The sequence below is a fragment of the Silene latifolia genome, unplaced genomic scaffold (assembly GCF_048544455.1).
Source record: "Silene latifolia isolate original U9 population unplaced genomic scaffold, ASM4854445v1 scaffold_75, whole genome shotgun sequence".
NCBI lineage: Eukaryota > Viridiplantae > Streptophyta > Magnoliopsida > Caryophyllales > Caryophyllaceae > Silene > Silene latifolia.
Genome location: NW_027413661.1, coordinates 3,104,636 through 3,115,484, shown reverse-complemented (window position 1 = coordinate 3,115,484; position 10,849 = coordinate 3,104,636). Strand labels below are relative to the sequence as shown.

The window sequence follows — 10,849 nt, the reverse complement described above, 5'->3', positions numbered from 1 at the left end:
GATAATAACGTCAAACTCTCTAGCAAGCCAACCGTTATTAGGTAAACATTAATCAACTGATTAAATATACGAAGTATACCCTTGTGAACCTGTAAGAGATTTACAAATGTTATCACACTAATTTGTGGAGGACACCAGCTCCAACAAAAAGAGATATGTCAATTATGACTATTCGGATCCTTAACATTGAGGTTATCAAGGAGGAAGGAAAAACTAGGAACCATGATAAGATAAAGAAGAGGAGGAGACGTTCAAAAAAGCGGAAATATAAGACAAGGGTGATGAATGAAGACATGTCTTCTCCTGTAGGTGGTATCAATGAAAGTCCTTCCAGGGAGTCATCTTTAGGTAGCGTAAGTTCGAGGTCGTCCTCGGTTTGTGACAACTTATCTTCAGCTAGTATTCACATCTTCCAAGGAGACTCTACGGTTGTCGCTTCTAATACAAGCTTACCTCTTTCTTTGGTGAATGACACGGCCAACATCTCTAATTGCTCTCAAGCTCACAAGGATTCAAATTCAAACGAACATGAGTTGTTTCTTTTTTCAGCTCGTCCTAAAAAGAGTAAGAGTTCTTCGGTTGGTAAAGTGTCACGTGCCTCGGCTACACGTAGACTTAGCAGGTACCCCTTAAATCGACAAGTGAATGAGAAAAAGTGTATTTATAACTCCAAGAAAAAGCATACCCATGGGATCGAATTTCCGAGACACAATGTATCTACTTCGTGTGTAAGTAGGTCTTTCTCCCGTAAATTTCTACGTCCTCGCGGCATAAGTGTGTCTTGTTGCAGGTACTCCCAGGAAGCTCAATTGACAAAGAAGAGAAAAGAAGTTTTCGCTCAATTGCCAAGCTCAGATCGTCCCCTCAAGAAGTCTTTTCTTTTTACTAACCCCGTCCTTAGTTTATTTTCCTTTGCAGATAATGTAAGAATAAATTCCGATTCAGCGAATCGGATAGGCACTGTGTAAGGAATCTTTTTGTACCGTTGCCAAAAAAAAAAAAAAAATTAAGTGAACCATTAATCTATACTTTTAGGAATCATTTACATTAAATGGATAAACATGACGTTGGTGCGAAGAGTTTATTTTGATAATTACTAATTATCACATGTGAGATTTTATGTAGTGAGAAATTAAAAAGACTATAAAGAGCCGGTCTTTTAGGTTGAGTTGAATTGACTGAACTAAACTGAGCTGAATAAGGTTGAATTGAACTGAAATAAGAGTTAATTTGTGAAGAGATGAGGTGAGCTGAACTGAACTGAATTGAATGAAGCTGAATTAAACTAAATAGAATTAAACTGAACTGAAATGAGTTGAAATTAAGTCAAAATAAACATGCCTTTATTTGTTACTCCGTATTATATATATAGTGGAGTAAAAACTTAAGAGTTGCTACACTAATTATAAATTGCTTTGGAAAAGATCTCATTGTTCTTATAAATCGGACTTATTTTCTCCCATTTATCAATACGTCTCCTATCTTTAAAAAAAATACGCCTTCTAAGATATTTTGGAGGAAAATAAGACTAAAAATAGAGAAAAATCATTCTATTCATCTATTCATATTCTCACATATAAAATCCATTAATTTTTAAATTATAGTTACATTTTTTTTTTGAGTAAAAGATCAATTTCATTAATAATAATAAGTCATACAAGAATTGCAACAAAAATTAAAATTAATTGAATACAAGTTTGTAAAACACAAGCAAGACAAACTCTTCCTAAAACTAAGATCGTTATTAGATAAAAGCGCTTCTGCACACCACCCTCTAAAATACCGATGTTTCTTCATACAACCAACTGCGAGGGGATCCATAGATCTGATAATAAAGTTTTGAAAGAGATGAATCTTGTCCGATCTCACAAATCGTAAGCAATAATCCAATATCCATTGCAGCACCATATGACAACAGATAAAACTATTGACCTTCCACATAATTCTTGAACCTCTCAAATAGAGGGATGAATCTCACACAAGATGAGGACCAAACTCACACAAAGGCGAGGACAAATCTCCAATAAAGGAGAGGTAAGAGTTATTTGCATATAATTAATAATTAATAGATATTTAGTAAGAAAAACGGAAAAAATTGGGGCTTACCTCCACCAAAATTGGTAGATGGTAGCCCCTAATTGATGAACTTAAAGATTAGGGTTAGGGTTTTTAGAGGTTTTTAGAGAGAGATTTTTTTAGAGAGAGGTTTGTTTAAATTATAGTTACATCAGATTTAGAAATCCTTATGATTTACTTCGTACAAACTATCATAAATACCTCGTATAAGAAAAGAGAAATTACCGAGTACATTGAGTGTACCATGTTATCGTACATCCTATCCAATTTAAAAATTGGAATTGACTAAAAATTGTGACACCGAGTATATCTTTCAATTTGTCATCATAGAAATATAAAATTAAATTTCTTAAATGACTTCTTATCGTGTGTCCATATGAAACATGTTAGAAAAACCGATAACAAAATAGGATACTAATAAAATAAAAATTTGCACTCATCATTAGTTAGAATGTACGGTAATATTTTACACCCGATATAATTCCAATTTTTTCATAAAAAAGGCTTCTATTATACACAATACACTTTACTTTTTCGTATATGCTAAATCCCGCACGCTTGTTTGCTAAATCCTACACATTTTACCCTAATTTTTCATATTTGCCCTTTGGTAAAAAAAACAGAATTAAAGACTACTAAAGAATTAAAAAGATTTCTCTCTCTTACCCTAATCAATCCCTTCATCGTTCGACTATTATGAATCGTAATTCGCACATATCAAATATAATTTCATCGTTTTATCAATAATTTTATTAAGACCCCGACTTTTAGTCGATTTAGATGATGTTTTTGATATTAAAAATAGGGTTTTTTTAACAATTAGGATTTGGATTAAGTTTGGTTGTTGAAGGGTGGTTGTGGGGACGTCGGACCGAAATATGGTGGTCAGAGAAGGATGCTCTCTTAAGTCTTAACCTGCGATTTGTTCTTCTTCATCTTCAAGGATGCCCTCCTTTTTATTAGACATTATAATGCGAGAGTCACAAACAATTAAAGTCATAAAATTGAACATTTGTCTCCATCAATTTATTTTCCTGTAACTAAAGCACTCATACAGATGATAAGCAATTGCAAACTGATGTGCTCTTATCGCTTGGTGTTTGTTTTATGAGACGATCTCAAATGTGTGCAGGGAGGGGTGGTCGGCTGCGGGAAGGAGGTTGTCGACTCCGGGATGGTCAGCCGTGGGGAGGGGACTGTCGAATCGGCACGGTCGGATGCGGGGAGGGGGCTGTCGGTGTGAAGGGATGGTCGCGTCACGTGGATGGGGGTGTGGTGGGGTGGTCGGCGGCGCATGGACGGGCGGTGAGGGAGGAGGGTTACAGTGAAAATTATTTGGGGTTTTTTATTTTCTCTGGTTTCTCTCTCTTGTTTCTCATTTGATGAAGGGGAGAAATGAGAGGGACAGTCTTGGAATAAGGCGGAATTAAGTGCGGGATTGAGTAAAATGATGTGCGGGATTTAGCACGTCCCTACTTTTTTTGTTGTTGTTGCAAATAATACATTATTACTACCCCCTCTCATCCAAATCAAAGGTAACATTTGCTTTATCACAATTGCCGAGACACGTTTTCCAACGTGAATATCTTTAGTTACACATTATTAAAAATTATAAAAATTTGATATTCTTATAGTATTCATCACGATAAATCAAACAAGATTTCATATGACTATATTTTGTCTTACAGATTAAGAATAATCTCAAAGATTCTCTACGACCATAAATAATGTCAAAAAGCAAGTATTACCTTTGATTTAGATGAGAAAGAGTATTACGAACTTGGGAGTATTTGGAGTAACTGAGTAAGTAGTCATTTGAGTAATAATCAATACGGGAGCAACTGAATGTTGAAGCGGCAAATAAACAAGTAACACACACTACCTAAAGAGTCAACCAAAAATAGAAAAAACGCAACAATAAAAAGTGTCTCCAATAATGCAACCAACATCAATACGACGTCGTTAATATCCCCTTTACTCTCTGTACATTTATCCCACTCTTTCTCTCTCCTCTTCTATCTCATCTCCAACAAACAAAATCCCTTCATTCTCTCTCTCTCTCCCTCTACCTACTTTTTCTCTCTCATCAATCGGCGATCTAGCACACCATCACCAAAAACGGTGTCGTGTCAACAACCACACGATCTGATTGAATCAGTCAATCAATCAATCAAGACCGCTGATTCTTGATTAAAGTAAGTAATCAAAAAAATGGATGGTATGAGCAGAGCACAGTTGGCGTCAGGGCCCACCCTGGACATGCCGATCATGCACGACAGTGATAGGTACGACTTCGTCCGGGATATCGGCTCCGGCAACTTCGGTGTGGCTCGCCTTATGCGCGATAAGCTTACTAAAGAGCTCGTTGCTGTCAAATACATCGAACGCGGCGATAAGGTTACTCCTTTTAACTTTTACTATCCTCTAATTTACCAAATAAAGATGGTTTTATTATTTCAGCTTATATGGCACCTCATTTAATGATAAAGCGATAAATGAGGTGCATAACATCATGTCAAATGGTAGTAATTACGAATTTTGTTACATGTGATATAATATTGTTGATATTTGTGACGGTTAGATTTAGTGGTAAATAGTAACAAAGATATTTTAAAATTATTTGGGGTTGCTAAATAAGGAAATAGAGTGGACTGTTAGATTGGAAATACTCCGTATAAAGTTGAGAGATTAATGAAGGTACGAAGTAATTAACAGAGGAAACTTTGTGGACTTTGTCACGAGGATAATATTTTTGGTGTGCTACATTTATTGGACTTTGAGTTTATCCGTTTACTTTAATGTTTATCCGTTTTATGAGAATGAGGTTTTCTTTTTCCAAGTTTGGTGCTTTATTGCTTCACGCAAATACTTTCCCACTTTATTCACAAATATCTAACGCCTTGCTCTTGTCCATTTCTTACTCCTGTTTTTGTTGGTTGTTAGTGTAACTGGTGAGTTAGTGACGGAGGTCGGATTCAAAGTTTGTGTGGCTATAACATTGGTTGATAATTTTATGGGCGAGTTACAAATGCATTTGTGTAACCTACAAAATATATCGGATTGTTAAAACTAAAATTCATATTTTCTGTTCCGTGGGGGATTGAGGTTGATCTCCTTTCTTGGTCCCCTCATTCCCCCATCGCGGGTAAGGTTTTGAGATATAGATGTTGTGCGTTCTAGATATCGAATTGTTAAAACTAAAACTACAATTTGTTGTTTGTAGATTGACATGTCTACTTGATTGGCGCTCTGTGTGCATTTTAAATTGGTCTATACATAAGAAGTAGGAAGGTCGACTGATGTGAATGAGCTTGAAACTATACCCTGGGGTGGAGGATGGGTATTTTTTGTCTTAATTTTTCTATTATTTTACTAACTCATTTACTGGCTTGCTCTCTTTCAATTCTTTCCGAAAAGGGAACTTTAGAAAATTTCAGTAATGTTTGAAATTGGTTAGTTCAGTAGTCAATGATTTGTTGGGTGGTTGTTAATAATGTATGCTGCAGAGAGATGAAGTGTATGTTTTTCCCTCCTATACTTCCATATACTAAATTCTACGATTGAAAATTGTTTTGTCATGGTCGCAAATGACGGGGATAAGCCAAAAGTTGACTGAAGTAAGGGGAGTGAAAGAGCTGACAAGTTAAAACAGTTTTCATTTCATGAGGCAGTTGGTGATTGGCATCTTTCATTTTTCACTAATATTCTTTGTTTGTTATATCAATGGTTGCACATATACATATGTTAAATAGGGCCTTGACGGTTTTCGTTTTGATTCTTTCTCAATGCAGATAGATGAGAATGTTCAAAGGGAGATCATCAATCATAGATCTTTGAGGCATCCAAATATTGTTAGGTTTAAAGAGGTCTGTTTGTACCTCCTCCATTCTTTAGCTTTCGTTATATAATCTGGCTAAATATGCTTTCCCATCTATCTAATGGCAGGTCATTTTAACTCCTACGCATTTAGCTATTGTAATGGAGTATGCATCTGGAGGAGAGCTCTTTGAGAGAATATGTAATGCTGGCCGATTTAATGAGGATGAGGTCTATTTCCCCTGGATGCTTATTTCCCTTACCAGTGCTAATTTTTTCTCTTAAGTTCTACTGACATTGAATTTAATGTAGGCTCGCTTTTTCTTCCAACAACTTATTTCTGGAGTAAGCTACTGTCATGCCATGGTATGTTACTCAACTCTTGTTATAGACGTCTTTCAGATGTACATGTTGTCAAAAGAAGTTAATCTGTTAATTTTTTTGGTGTCTTTCTTGTTATCACATTGAAGCAAGTGTGCCATCGGGATTTAAAGTTGGAGAATACTTTACTGGATGGAAGTCCTGCGCCTAGATTGAAGATATGCGACTTTGGTTACTCGAAGGTCTCAAATTTGATTCAATACTTGCAGCCCTTTCTTTTTTTTAAAAAAAAAAAATCAATTGTATATGCTCCATGCAGTTTCGGCTTGATTTCCATAGAGGTAGTTTTTGGCCGCGAATAAGCTTTTTATGTTTCTTTCTCCAGTCGTCAGTGTATCACTCACAACCTAAATCTACCGTTGGGACGCCAGCTTACATCGCTCCTGAAGTGTTGCTGAGGAAAGAGTATGATGGCAAGGTATGTACTTTGTGTTTCATGTCAATGCTGATTTGAGACGTTTTATGTTTCAATTCATTGGTGCTCATTGTGTTTTATGCAACAAAGCTAATGTGTCCTTTATGAGGTTCTTATGACGTCATAATGTATTAGTAATGTGTTTATGGGACTTTTTTACCCTTTAACTAACACAAAAGTTGTAAAGGTCTTGAACCAGCTGAATGCTATCATGACGATAATAATGGTTGAACATTGAGTGTTCATTTTTGTTTACTGTACCTTTAAATAGTAAGTTTATTTAGTGTTTCATTTCAGATATTTCTGTCGTTGTTGTCATCTGATAGGTCAAAAATATTGCAAAATGTTTTGATGGATCATGATTATTACTCCCTATATTTGAAACCTTGTTCTCTTTTTTTGTTCAAATGTAATCATGCTAATGTATTTTTTTTTCATTATCAATGTAACTATTTTACTATTTTAGTGTCGTATTTATTGGAGTATATTGGGGAACATAGAAGTCTATGTTAACTCACTTGGGTCTGCGTCCATTACTCCATTGTCGTATTAATTTCATATCACTGAAGTACTGAACTTATCTTACTTTCCATGAATGTTTTGAACTTCTACCCTATTTTAATCCTACTTTTGATGTTCTTCTGAGTTTTATGAATATTTCTGAACGTCTGTGCTGTCTGACTGTTATATCAATAATTCAGTAATCAGTATGTAATATAATGAACACAGTATTTTTGCAGGCTCATTGGGCCATTTTTTTTTTTTTTCGTTAAGGTAAGAAAACTAGGTTGATCCTCTAGGGTAGGACCAACCTATCTCATCATTTCGAATGAGAGAGGTAAGTTGAAGCCACTGGCTTTCAAACCACCTCGAAAGAGTTGGACAAGAATGTCCAACAGAAGCCATGAAGTCAGCAACCTTGTTGGTTTCACGAAAGCAATGTTTAATTATCACTTCATCGAACAAATGAAGGTCTAATTTCACATCCTTGATAATACTAGAGATTTCCCATAGAATTTGCCAAGTACTGCGAAGTGAGTTAATAACACATAAATTATCACCCTCCATAATTAACTTTGAGATTCCTAAGTGTTTAGCGGCTAAAACACCTTCTTTTAAAGCGAGAACTTCCGCAACAAGAATACTATTAGATCCACACTTTTTTGCTCCTAACACAACGACTTTACCATTATGATCTCTTATACAATATCCTAACGCAGCTTTATTACCTTCTATTCTCGATCCGTCAAAATTTAGCTTTAGGAAACCGTTTCTAGGTTTCTCCCACCAGATTTCTTCCTTACTAGGAATGTTTCTAGTTGACTCGTCTTTCTCAGGATTGTTGAGATCCCTATGTCTAGTCTCATTCCAGGTCTTAGTGCTATTATTACATAAAGTAATAAGTTTGCTGATATTAAAATGAACATTGTTAAAGATAATGTCATTTCTATAAAACCATGCATTCCACCAAATAAAAATAACTTTCCTTGAGATAATTAAGTTTCATTATAAAACTTTGACTTGCAATATTATCATAATTTGCAAAAAATTGTTGAAGCTAAAAATGTTCATGTCTTGGATAACAGACCCAATCATGGGACATTCGTAGAAGAAATGATCTTTGTTTTCAATAGGACAGTTGCACAAAACACAATGAGGTGGGACATTAGACAATAGTTCATTGTATTTCCATGAGTGTGTTCCATATGAGTCCACACGAGAGTTTTTTTTTCCCACAATAAATAGAAACTAAAATACTAATCCATACTTAGTCATAAATTATGTTTTCCCAAGTAAAGGGGCTGCCCTTTTTTCCATTACTGCCTCCGTACTGTATGTCGTTGTGTACTTTTTGAATTGTTTTAACATGACGCGACAACGTTGTTTCTTCAATTACCTGTCTTAAGTTTCACATTGACTGTTTTTGATTTTGTTGCTTGTTACGGAACCACCAGTTGTCATGTGCGAAATTTCTTTGCACAAGGATTCATGTATGAGTAGCTTTTTAGTTATTCTTTGTCCGATTTTTATATTGATATCTATGATCTGGCCTGTAGAAAAGCTGCAGAAATATCAGAATTCGCAGGCGCTTAATTCATCCCCTGTTTCTTATCTTCTGGTTCTGGGGATGCCGAGAGTTAAATGGGTCCATTGACTGCTAGACAAGTTCTAATTACAAAAATTGAGGAGACTTGTGTAGGCTGGTGGGTTTTCATTAATTTTTAGTTCTCCAGTTCCAGAAAGAATGATCACCTTCATGATTTGAGATTTTGAGTTCTTAATAACATCTAGCTATTATTGTACTTGTGACGGTTAAGGTACATCCACTTTAGAACTGATCACTAGAGTTTAGCTTGGAAAGGATAGCTGAGCACTTCCAACACATCACAGAAGTTACAGTATAGTTTTCCAGGCAATACTTGTTAATTCTAGGTAGTTGTGCTGCTCTTTTTAATGATGTTTTTCTGCTTGCAATTGCATAGTTCATCTTGCATACACATTTGAGCTTGTTTTGTTTGCATCTATATCACGAAGCAGCTTGTTGCTGACATGGCGTTATGTTATCTACTGCAGATTGCAGATGTGTGGTCATGTGGAGTGACTCTGTATGTGATGTTGATTGGTGGATATCCGTTTGAGGATCCTGAGGAACCCAAGGATTTCCGAAAGATGATTCAAGTGTGTATTCTCAATTTTAGCCTCTATAGCTTATTTCAGTTTTCCTTTTAGTGAGCCTCTATTCCTACTCGTTCTTGCAGAGAATATTAAGTGTTCAGTATACTATTCCTGAAAATATAAGTCTATCTCAAGAATGTCGTCACCTCATCTCCAGGATCTTTGTTCAAGACCCTGAATCGGTCAGTGCTCTCTTATTGCTTGTTTATCTTTTCTTAATAATCATTAGCTATTCAGTCTCCAATTCTTTGCTTGTGACCTTTGTTTTGGTTTTGATCGAGTGATTGGATCCTCGGAGGCTCGGACTAAAAGAAACTTCTCATTTTATCCTAAATTGGCTGTTTCATAAAAACATTCCGTTGCCTTTTTGGGTTCACTTTTGAGTTGTAAGAGAACCTTGTTGATTTATTGTCCTCGTGATAAGGTGTAAACCATCTCGTTGGTACGCTTACTCTATTTTTATGTTAATCATGAGCAATTGTGCTATTGTTGATGTTGAAAAGTTGATTGAATTGGAGGAATAGTCATCGTTTGGGCATTGTTGCCAGCTTGCTCTTGCTCCTGGTTCGGCGTATTTAACTTGAAATTGTTAACCCATGTATTACAGAGGATAACGATCCCTGAGATAAAGAGGCACGAGTGGTTTCTCAGAAACCTTCCAGCCGATCTGATGCACGAAAATGCCTTTAGCAACCAATTTCAAGAACCAGAACAACCCATGCAAAGCATTGATACCATCATGCAAATCATCTCGGAAGCTACAATACCGGCTGCCGGGTCCCTCAACCACTTCCTCTCAGACACACTTGACATGGACGAGGACATAGACGACTTTACAGATTCCGAACTTGATATTGATAGCAGTGGGGAGATTGTATATGCAATGTGATGTGATTGTCTTGAGTTGTTTGATTTCCTGATCATGCTTGAAATATTCTACACATGCCGATCCTAGGCCTTGGCCTGTGCCTGAGCCTGAGCCTGCGACTTATAGTGATAGATACGGAGTTATTAGAGGGTCTTGTAGGTCTGTAATATATGGTTGTCTCATTATTTTGTTGTTAAACTTCGCTGATATTTGCTGTTTGGCGTTCTGTTTCCATAACTGACCGCTGCAGAAATAATGTTATTTTGAGAAATACATGCTTAGGCCCTGTTCTTTTGGACTTAAAGTCACTTAATATAAGTTCAGTTCAGATCCTATAAGTTCGATTCGATTCGATCCTATAAGTTCGATTCGATCCTATAAGTTAAGTTAAGTTAATTCGATCCTATAAGTTGATTCGAGATCCTATACCTCACTTAATTTAAGTTCACTTCGATCCTATAAGTTCGATTCGATTCGAGATCCTATAAGTTGATTCGATCCTATAAGTTTAGTTCGATTCGAATCCTATAAGTTCGATTCGATTCGAGATCCAATAAGTTCGATTCGAGATCTTATAAGTTCGATTCGATTCGGATCGATAAGTTTCAAATCAAAAG

At 36.0% G+C, this 10,849-nt stretch overlaps 1 protein-coding gene across 2 annotated transcripts; it reads left to right on the top strand.

Moving 5' to 3' along the window:
- The first annotated feature begins 4,023 nt into the window (after nucleotides 1–4,023).
- Nucleotides 4,024–10,505, top strand: LOC141640257 (serine/threonine-protein kinase SRK2I-like). 2 transcript variants are annotated; one of them, XM_074449107.1, is made up of 9 exons: nucleotides 4,024–4,473; nucleotides 5,868–5,942; nucleotides 6,022–6,123; nucleotides 6,205–6,258; nucleotides 6,363–6,455; nucleotides 6,599–6,691; nucleotides 9,263–9,367; nucleotides 9,448–9,546; nucleotides 9,972–10,505. In XM_074449107.1, exons 1-9 carry the CDS (start codon nucleotides 4,288–4,290, stop codon nucleotides 10,251–10,253), a joined length of 1,089 nt encoding a protein of 362 aa, XP_074305208.1. In that variant the 5' UTR covers nucleotides 4,024–4,287; the 3' UTR covers nucleotides 10,254–10,505. The 2 variants fall into 2 exon arrangements, with proteins under 2 accessions (XP_074305208.1, XP_074305209.1); XM_074449108.1 differs by lacking the exon at nucleotides 4,024–4,473 and adding an exon at nucleotides 5,724–5,750.
- Nucleotides 10,506–10,849: the final 344 nt, after the last annotated feature.